The sequence below is a fragment of the Pecten maximus genome, chromosome 1 (genome assembly GCF_902652985.1).
Source record: "Pecten maximus chromosome 1, xPecMax1.1, whole genome shotgun sequence".
In the NCBI taxonomy this organism is placed as follows: Eukaryota; Metazoa; Mollusca; class Bivalvia; order Pectinida; family Pectinidae; genus Pecten; species Pecten maximus.
The window spans coordinates 32,353,001-32,364,601 of NC_047015.1; the positions used below are offsets into that span (position 1 = coordinate 32,353,001).

The window sequence follows — 11,601 nt, forward strand, 5'->3', positions numbered from 1 at the left end:
TATTCTAGATTCACTTCAATTTATAGACATGTTAAAAATTATATTTGATTGTTCATTTTTCTAACATATTTATCCATGAGTATAGCATAAAAGCATAATTAACTAGAACTGTCGCCAGGATGGCTGACTAATACCCCCGCAATCTGCACGAGTCCATGGTGAATTGGAACTCTTAATTAGAGGCTAACTAAGATAACCCAGTAACATAGTGACCAGTTGCCATAGCAACCATAATTTTGAGAAAAAGAAAGTTGCATGCAAATCTACACATGGCTCTCTATATTTGTGTGAAGTTTCATTGAAATTGGCCCTTCGATTTAGGAGGAGTTGTTCGGACAAACTTAAAGTTATGATTCTTAACGGAAAACCTGTTTATAGTGACCAGTTGCCATAGCAACCATAATTTTGAGAAAAAGAAAGTGGCATACACATCTTCACATGGTCCTCTATATTTGTGTGAAGTTTCATTGAAATCGGCCCTTCGGTTTAGGAGGAGTTGTCCGGACAAAACGTGTCTACAGACAGACGGACGGACGGACAACCTGATTCCAGTATACCCCCCCCCCCCCCCCCCCCCCCCTAACTTCGTTGCGGGGGTATAATTAGGTTGCATATAAGTGGGACCTGGATTTGAGCCTCAGTGCTGGCACTATCTTTATCGCTTTTTCTCATCCTATTACAAACTGGATCTCTTTTCAGGGAAAGGGAATCCTTGGCAGGGAGTCAAAGAACCTGGGGTTGGTGACATAGAAAAATGGGGGTGGGGGAATAGTGTAAAATATGTGGATTGATTAGGTTGTCTTAATTCATGCTTTAGAAACCCTATAAATCATGAACATAAGCCTTACATAGTGCTTGAAGTCTTTGCCTTGCCTACTGTCCAGGTACTGTAGCATGGATTTTGCTGAAACTTTGTAGCTGAAACCAGTTTGATCGATGCTGTCGAGGTGAACTTTCAGCTCGTCTTTTTTTTGAGGACTCAGACTCTCATAGCATAACTGAAACATGTATACATATTGTATGTACATATTAACCAATGCATGGCATTGCCTCTATATAACCCTACCAAATTCAGTTGGCATTCATAAGGTATGAATACCATTGACCGACTGTTATCATCATCATTATTACTAAGTTATAATGCATGGCATTGCCTCTATATAACCCTACCAAATTCAGTTCGCATTCATAAGGTATGAATACCATGGACCGACTGTTGTCATCATCACTATTACTAAGTTATAATTGCTACAATGGATACCACTATTCATTGATAAAGCGCACGCGATATACTCATCATTTTAGCTACGTCAGGGTAAATCCAAACAGAGGACATCCATCCGTTGACAGTGGAGTAGTGCGGTCTTCAATACTACAATTATGATGTCATAATCATAAAGACGTCACAATATCCCAATGTATGTTATTGGAAAACAAGGATGGATAGTATTGCAACAGCAATACAAAGTCCCCTGCCTGACCTAGGAGTGCACATGTTCATTTTCCCATTTTTTTTTTTACTGTTATACTGATCATGTATACCAAGTTTCGTTAAAATCGGAGTAGTACTTCAGGAGGAGTTGTCCGGACAAGCCTCAACCAATGAGGAGCCGGCAGCCATTTTGAAAAATGGTTTTTTGGAAAAAAAAATAATAAAGATGCACAACTACATGTTATACTGATAATGTATACCAAGTTTCATTAAAATCGGAGAAGTACTTTAGGAGGAGTTGTCCGGACCAGCCTCAACCAATGAGAAGCTGGCGGCCATTTTGAAAAATATTTTTTTCGAAAAAAAATGTGGGATGCACAACTGCATGTTTTTCTGATAATGTATACCAAGTTTCGTTAAAATCGGAGTAGTACTTTAGAAGGAGTTGTCCGGACAACTGTTGCGTGACAAACAGACAGACGGACGGACGGACAGACAGACGGACGGAGGGTAAACCTAAAGTCCTCCCGTTTTTCAAATGGCAGGGGACTAATAACATACATTGGAAATAGTAGCTTCATCTAGTCTCTGGCAGTGGAAATATAAAATTTATGAATATATAACGTCTTGACATGCGCAGCTGTTACCTTTATTAAGTGCTTTGCTAGTCCTAGATATAAAAAGTGGAGTACTCCAATTGGTGTGTCTCTGAAATCAAATTGTTAAACGGAACAATTAACAATAACAAGTCATGATGTCAAATTATCGGGTTGACTTACTGTAATTAATTTGAATTTCAATTTAGCCAAGACTATAGTTTATACATTAGGAAAGAAATTACACATTGTTATATTGCTTATTTAAGCATGCTATGGATTTTTTCAAGTGCTTTGAAGACATTACAGATGTATCAATTCAATGAACATTGATGAAAAAAAAAGAATGAAGAGCTACTAGAATCTTTTATACAGTTTCTATTACATAACATTTCAATAGATTCACTTAAACAAATGCTACAAGTTCAATTAACTATGAGGGTTTATGTATTTCCACAGAGGATTTCCATATGGTTTAACCCCAGTTTCTTTTTGCAGTGTTTTCGTATTTGTCATGATATTCATACGATGTAATATGCGCTGAGTCTTGTTTGGAGTCCTCAGCTCACTTTTCCGCAAAGGATCCGTTTTGTCAGCCTTAAAATTGTAAAATAGTTATGTGACAAATGGAATCTTACACTTGTGTCCACGCAATGTGGAAATTTTCAAATTCATTAAACATTCACCTAACAGGTCGTAACATAATGAATTATCTGACTTGTTTCATGAATTCCATATATCATTGACACCAGTGTCAGATCCTCGATACATTCACAAATTTTGAAACCATATAGACAAAAGCATGCCTTGATTTTACTCTTCCGTATCTAGTTCCTTGAAAATTCAACATACCATACACTTCGGACAATATTTTGTTGCTGATGGTCCACTGTGATTACAGGCATGGCTCATCATGTGGTAATCTGTCACAAGTAATGATACCTGTGAGCAGAGGACTACTGGTGCTAAATTTTCTGCATCAAATGCATCTACAGCAGAGCTGAAATATATACATATAATAAAACATGATGTTCATAATTTGTATCCCATTTCATACATTGATCACATATACCTGTTATCACTTTGACTTTAATGTTCTAAAGCAATTGTACTGGCCACTTTTAAAGCTTAAAAGTAAATGAATCTGTTACTTACCTTTTGCTTTCTTCAATGTCCGCACATATGGGTGCCATCATATCAAGGATCCCAACTGTATCTGATGATGCTAGATATAGTGTGCTGGATCCTTTTCTTTTTTCCTTGAGAGGAAGCCTAGCCAGTTGCATCTGGATGCTATGTAGTGGGGACCATTTGCGTGATATATTTGATGATAAATCATCCATGAATACATTTACTGGCACATTTATGATTGGTAACCCTTTCCAGATGGGCGTTAACTCGAACACGGCCTTCTTTTCCTAAAAACCAAAAACACAAGATCAAACAGGATTTTTTTTTTAAAACATTCATGCAGGTATGAATGCAATTCAGTTGGGCTTCATGCAATATAGATGTAAACTAGTTACTTTCATATATTATAATGTACAAGCGTGAAAGTTTAAAAAGAAAAAAACTGTTAATCAATATATTTATATTCTTTTTACAATAGAACAATTATGTTATTCTGTCTATTTATTCTTGAATGATTAATTTAATAACTGTGTATATAATTGTGTTGTAATAAAACCCCAGCACAGGGTAAATTTATGTTTCACAAATTTTATGTATTCTATTGGGGATGCTGTAAAGGCGAAGGGCCAAAGTTGTCAAATTTGATTTTTGAAGTTGCATCCTTAATTAAGAGTTAGTTTTTTTTAATTTTTTAACAATTATTATTATGAAGAAATTGCAATATTAGTCTTTAACTGTCATATTAAAGATGGTTGCCTGTCAGTATTTTTCCGGAGAACTCCCAAAATCAAAAGAGTACTTGTCAAGGAACAGATCGCTAATGTACATTACACACCAATGAATGTCAAAAATATGACAATCCTTAATCATTGCTAAAGTAAGCATCACAATTGTACTGCACAGTACCTTAATCTAGTGTCAGTGCAGTGGAAATGTAAATATAAGTCTATATACATAACAAATGTTAGAATGTTCAAATGTGATAGCAGTTTTGTATAATACTTTTACATTACTAATAAAAAGTGGCTGTAAAACAGTAAAATCACTTGCAAGACATAAATCTGACCCCATTGTGAAGGAAACTTACGGAGTCCCATTGTTTTCATCAGTGTTATAACAGAATATTTCTAACTCTGCAAGCAGTTTGTTATTCTGAAAGAAAAAAACAACAACACACAATTAACTTGTACAGTAACATCATTGTCAGGTGTTATATAGTTTTTTTTATAAAGTAAACTATTTAAGTCAACAGTTTTCCACCCAAGACTGGAATTTGATGTACATTTTATGTGTACCCTTTTATCCATTGAACGTCTTTCTGATTGTATTTATTGTCAATATGAATGCAAATGGGTGCAAGTTAGGACGTCATGAATATTTATCTCGCACCTGGATTGCATTCACATTGATAATAAATATAATCTGACAAACATTACAGATATGTTGTAATAAATATATAATCATGTCATGGTTACATTAGGTAGTTGCATCAAGAATGATCTGTCCAGCTAAACTTCCTACCTCCATAATTAACTTTTATTATTGCAACAAACTGTTTATTAGGAAAATAGCAAACCTCAATATCATCCATGAACTTCTTGATCTGCCCAAGGTTTTCTTGTCCTTCACATTCAAATCTTACAAACATATTCTGCAGGAAAGTGGTGTCACCAATCTGAAATGGATTAGCATTCATATAAATGTGTATCTTATAAGGTATGAAGTACATTTCAAACATGATTATAGTAATTGAACAAGTTTGTGCTAGTGAATATATGTAGTAGCCATAGCAGGGAAAGGAATGGTAAACATGATTGAATTTTTATGTTAGATTCTGTAACCTTACAATCAGACAAAGCAACATGTGATGACGTCATATACCACTACTAAGTTTGACATGGTATTTGGTGTTCAATCTGTGATTGATTGAAGTTGCTTTGAGATAAAGTTGTTGCACAATGTTCAGCTAGAACTGTCGCCAGAATGGCTGACAAATAACCCTACCACACCAATGAGATTGAATAGATGAGAAATAAATGAAAAGTGCATATTTGTCTTTTCCCAGAAAATTTTAAAAAGATACATAATTTATATTCACAGAAACAAGACTCATTTGCATAGTTATTGTACACCATTCATATTGCACCCAATATTGCATGGCAAATGACCTGTGCTACATAATATAAATGTATACATCTTTTTATTCAAGTAACCCAAATACATATGGAGAAGAGTTCATAAGTTGTAATAACTTGTCTCTCATCCATTTGTCCATGTTTGACATTAAAATATGTTTAAATCACCTTTGCCCAAGGGAAGTTGATCTCTTGTATCCATTTAGCAGCACCAGACTGTCTGTGACAAGCAATAGTTGTTTCAACTGTTGGATATCTGTAATACAAAGTAAATATCATTTGTGAGTTGTAAGATACCTTACATAAATGCATAATATTTTTTAAACATACCAGAATGCTTCTGTCAAATATGGTTCATACAATACTTATCCATTGTTGTGGATGCTTTGGTATTCTCTGATTCTGTTTTATATTACTTACAGGAAAAACATACCAGCATATGATGTAACCTATTAATTATTTTGACAATTTAAGGCTGTAGTTGCAATGGCCTTCTTGGTAACACTGTTTTGTCTTAATTACCTGACTATTTTCTTTCCTATTTTAGGATTGGACATTTGCAGTTTTAAAATGTCCATATGCTTAATCATCCAGCTAATATTTCCATCCTTGTCTGTATTCTGTAATTGAAATAATAACCTTTTCAATAACAAATATTTTATTTCACTACACAGAGACTAGATCAATCTACTGCACCCAATGTAATTATTTCCAATAACGAACAATGGGACATTGTGCTGTCAGCATGCTTAATTTACATTATAATTTTAAAATCTTGATGACGGAAAAACAAATGCAGCATCATGGCATATAAGCTCACATGCCCCTAGAGTAGGTGGTGAGCTAAAAGTTTGAATCAATGAATGTCAAAGTTTGACAATCAGTCCTTAATTGAATTATTTATATTGTTTTGTTTTTAGGAAATGAAAGACAGTGTAGCATACACTCCAATATTGAATATTTTTGTGTACCGGGGTAAGTTTTTACCAAAATTGAGGTAGCAGTTTAACAGATAATTTCTTCACCAGCTGAGCTCACTCAAATTTGCAAATTGGATGTTCAAAAAAGGAAAAATGTACTAAAACACAACGAGAAGGAATTCACCTTTTCAGCATTTCATCAATGTCCAAATCATCCGACCAAATGTTCTTCACTTTTTCGAAAGAAGGAACTCCTGGTGTGCCACAACTCTTCATCATATATATAATGAATTTCAAAATTTCATCACTCTGAAAATTTAAGAATGCAAATGAAGCCAATGATTAATGGTGGCTGATATGACAGTGCAATATTAAGCTGTCACTTAAAAAATATTGTACATCTGAAATCAACTACAGAAATAATAATATAATTGAAGTAGTTAGAAAAAAAGCCATGCAGTTCAATGTTTTAATATGTGTTGCTTCTTGAAAAAAATATTGTTCGCATCTTAAAAATGGCAGGTATGAAATTATGCATCTTTTCTGTATTTTCTGTACTTAACTTACAACATGGTGAGTTTTTGAACCACTCAAAACACATAGGTAAAAATGTGCTTTTGAAGAGAATGGTTTCCATTCATCTCGGTCTGTTTGTGCATCATCTTGCTCTGTTGGTGTATCATCTTGCAAGTACACATGCCTAGCGTTTTTACTTTCTGAATTTCCCAGAGGTCATAAAACCAAGGAATAGACATTTTCATTCTCGCGCAAAACTAGCTTTCAAAAATATAATACATGTGTTTTTATGTATACACTGTTTAATGCATACATGTCCATATAATGAACAGGAAAAAGTGGTCTAACTATATATAGCAAATGAATATTATTGAGTTATAAATCTAGCAATGTAAGCCATATTTATATATGGTTAAAAAAAACATTACTGATGGTAATACCCTGATATAATGAAAAACATTTGATCTCAAGATCTAATTTATATGGTTTATGAAAGAAGAGGGATTTGACTTTAAATAACACTTACAAAGTTAACAGAACATATTTTTTGAATGCCAATTTATGGTGCCAAGTCTCTGGAACTTCAGTATGATGTATACTACATGTACATGCCTAACAAAGAAAACATTCCTAAGTACAGTACAAATTTGTATACACAACCAACTTACCTCTTTCAGTATTAAGTGTGATATCCTCAACAACATCAATATCTGGTTCAGCACAACTCCAGTTGACATTTTCATCTTCTGAAAAGTCACTATATGTGTTTTCAGGGTATTGCTCATAATTAGCACCTATTGTCTGAGCTACCTGTGTAATGTTAAAAATAATAAAATATATTTGGTAACTTAAATTTATGATTTACTCCAAGGAAAAACTCATGTTTACAAACATAATTGTGTTAACAACGAAATTTTATGGGATGAATAAGCAAATAATTATGTACACATGTATGTGAAATTTCAATGAATACTGCAGTATGCACTGAAAAGTCATAAAAAATCATTGAAAATGACACTTTCACAAAATGCATGAAATGTACTGTACCTTCAAGTTTCGTTGGTGTTTACTACTCTCTTCGTGTTTTCTATAAGAATCTTTTCTTTTAGTGGAAAACTTGCATATCACGTAAGAAAAATGTCGCTTTTTAGCTGCGTTGACCATGTAAACAAGTCGTTCGTTGTCTGCTATGTTGATTTTTGACAGATACGCGTCTTGAATGTTTTGATCAAACCTTTGATGCAAAGCGTCTAAATGATAAAGTTTGTTTTGGATGCGGCGCGCGTGCTATCTGTCAAAAGACGCTGGGCGATTGTGACAACACTAGGCCTAATGGAATATTCTCAGGTAAGCAAATATTATCCACACAAGCAGTTTTAATAATGCTGATGCCATTTACCACTTTTCACGAAATGGTGTAGGCCTATATATCTAGTAGGTCAAAATGAAATGAACGGCACATTATTGAGCATGATATGACTTCGAGATCAGACCAGAGTACCGGACCCGGGACAGTCACAGCGTAGGCCTATTTTGTAATACGTTACTGTTCAAGTCGAATTAAAGATGAATTATAGAAGCCCTACGGTATTGTACAAGTTCACTTTTTACTCCAATCTCGCCAATTTTCCGTTATGAAACCTCATTTATCACAGTAGCTGTCGTCTGCCTCTAGGTTTGATGACGTCACGATTAAGGTTATAAATAGTAGCCCAAAAAAACCCAACCTGTCGAGATATATGTAAACGTCGGCAATTTATCGGAGCTCGAGGTTCAAGATTTAATAGTAAACTAGCTATAGCTAGCGTTCATAGAAGAGAGATCTAGTTTGAAGTTGTAGAGAGTTAGGTTAAAAAGTTGAGAGTTTGGATTTTTGGTCTAATTTGCCATAAGTCTTTCCATTTTTTTTATTTTGCTATTATATTCTTTTATATCATTTGTATTACCATTTTTTTCATTGAATTTTCCTGACTTTATTTAAAAAAATTATACACTTACGTTTCATCTAATAATATTTTCTCTGTTTAGCGATGTGTATGACCAGAGAAATCACAATCTATTTACAACATCTAATTTTGACGTCTATCAGCTGTTTAATATATTTTGGTAACGTCATATATATACTGTAGAGGAATGGCGTCACACGGAAATTATCAGCGTAGATCAATACAAAACGGAAAAAAATAAAGATCTAAGAATAAGTGTCACTATGTGATGATAAAGATATCTGGTTTTGTTGGTCAATGAATCGTTCGTGACGCAATGTCAACAGAAAGCGTACATCTGTTTTTCCTTTTTGTGTTGTAGCGTGACTTTGAATATTCATTTTCACATTGAAATATTAAATTATGAAGAAAAAAACAACCGGTGATTTGTTGGCGTCAATTGAGACTCATCTGTTGGACTCGAAACAAATATTTACATTTTTTTTAGTTAAGTACAGCTTAAACAGGATGCTCATTGGTTACAAGTTGACCAATCATTTGCCGTTAAACACAACATATGTAATTATGCATGCCCAGTACATAATACGGGTGCCAATATCATAATAAAGACAACTGGCAGATTAGGGAAAGCTATTCATCTAAAAAAATGATCATTCTAAAAATAAATGTTATAGCATTTCGCTTATTGATCAAAACGAATAATTGACCAATTAAATGGCAGAACTGCACACAACCCGCGTTTATTTATAAAATGAAAAGGCAAATGATCTTATCCCAACTATGGTAACAAATGTAGATTTTGTGTGTGCCAAGTGAAAATATTTTTTAACTATTAAAAACAATTACGACAATCAGTTAAAAACGAACTTAAGTATTAGAATTCGCATTAATAATTGACACAGAATAATCTACTCGTATCATTTTCACGAAAACTGTATGTGCAGTGCATTTTGACCCATGGAAAGACCTTAAAACAGTTTCAATACTGTCTCAATAGCTTCAAAATTTCATTTTATGATGTATTAATAGGGAATTCATATCTATATCCGAACTGAGACACGTTTTTATGATGAAAATCACAGGGATGTAGTCTAAATTTGCCAAGTTATTAGAACAACCTAAATTTTAGAGACTTTTCTAATTCATTACATACCGGATTTTATATACCGGTCCGTATTGGGTTCAGTGTGTCGTAATAATCTCACACGACCGTAATAATCTCACACGACCGTAATGATCTCACACGACTGTAATAATCTCACACGACCGTAATAATCTCACACGACCGTAATAATCTCACACGACCGTAATAATCTCACACGACCGTAATAATCTCACACGACCGTAATGATCACACACGACCGTAATAATCTCACACGACCGTAATAATCTCACACGACCGTAATGATCTCACACGACCGTAATAATCGCACGCGACCGTAATAATCTCACACGATCGTAATAATCTCACACGATCGTAATGATCTCACACGACTGTAATAATCTCACACGACCGTAATAATCTCACACGACCGTAATAATCTCACACGATCGTAATGATCACACACGACAGTGATAATCTCACACGATCGTAATAATCTCAAACGACTGTAATAATCTCACACGACCGTAATAATCTCACGCGACCGTAATAATCTCACACGACCGTAATAATCTCACGCGACCGTAATAATCTCACACGACCGTAATAATCTCACGCGATCATAATGATCGCACACGACCGTAATAATCTCACACGATCGTAATGATCACACACGACAGTGATAATCTCACACGATCGTAATAATCTCAAACGACTGTAATAATCTCACACGACCGTAATAATCTCACGCGACCGTAATAATCTCACACGACCGTAATAATCTCACGCGACCGTAATAATCTCACACGACCGTAATAATCTCTTACGATCATAATGATCTCACACGACCGTAATAATCTCACACGACCGTTATGATCTCACACGATCGTAATAATATCACGCGATCATAATGATCTCACACGACCGTAATAATCTCACACGACCGTGATAATCTCACACGATCGTAATGATCTCACACGATCGTAAGAATCACAAACGACTGTAATAATCTTACACGACCGTAATAATCTCACACGACCGTAATAATCCCACGCGACCTTAATAATCTCACACGACCGTAATAATCTCACGCGACCGTAATAATCTCACACGACCGTAATAATCTCACACGCCCGTAATAATCTCACACGATCGTAATAATCTCACACGACCGTAATAATCTCACACGACTTTATAATCAATAATAATGATATACAGCATTTATATGTTGTAAAACTACTGTAATGCGCTTCACATTACATAATATAATAATACATTATATCACAAGTGTAGCACAATGTACAGAACATATACAATTTGTATATAATATGTATCGACCCGACCAAGTGGATAATAATATATACAGGACGGGAGAGTTTAAAGAGCTGACGTAAACAGATGAGTTACCCCCTTCCTGAATTTGGTCAGGGTTTTCGATTTCCCGGTAGCAGATGATAAGCTGTTCCACAAAGTGTCTGCTACCTTTCCAAAGCAACGGTTACCATAAGTCACAGTCCAAGAGTTTGGAAAGCATAACAATGATTCTGTCTCCAATCGTAGTGATTGGAACAACTTGTAGAGATTGATAGGTTCCTGTATGTACTCTGGAGCAATTTCATTCATTGCCTTGTATGTGTACCTGAATACCTTGTACTGTGACCTAAGAGTACTGGCATGCTGTGTCTTCTTTTTAGAGAACGAGGAAACAGGCGTGCTGTAGTGTTCTGGACCCTCTGCAGACAGCTGATCAGCGAATGTAACAATGTCTTGCATACATCTGTGGTGATGAACTGCCGGATACACCAAATGTTTCTGATTTGGCG

General features: G+C 34.9%; 1 protein-coding gene across 1 annotated transcript; it reads right to left on the minus strand.

Moving 5' to 3' along the window:
- Positions 1-965: 965 nt before the first annotated feature.
- LOC117330607 lies at positions 966-7,579 on the minus strand. Its single transcript, XM_033889032.1, has 12 exons — positions 7,399-7,579; positions 6,782-6,930; positions 6,400-6,523; positions 5,817-5,916; positions 5,463-5,550; positions 4,736-4,834; positions 4,247-4,311; positions 3,184-3,446; positions 2,881-3,028; positions 2,556-2,625; positions 2,080-2,140; positions 966-1,372 (listed from the first exon to the last, which is right to left on the minus strand). The coding sequence occupies exons 3-8, from the start codon at positions 6,491-6,493 to the stop codon at positions 3,422-3,424; spliced, it is 471 nt and encodes a 156-aa protein (XP_033744923.1). The 5' UTR covers positions 6,494-6,523; positions 6,782-6,930; positions 7,399-7,579; the 3' UTR covers positions 966-1,372; positions 2,080-2,140; positions 2,556-2,625; positions 2,881-3,028; positions 3,184-3,421.
- Positions 7,580-11,601: the final 4,022 nt, after the last annotated feature.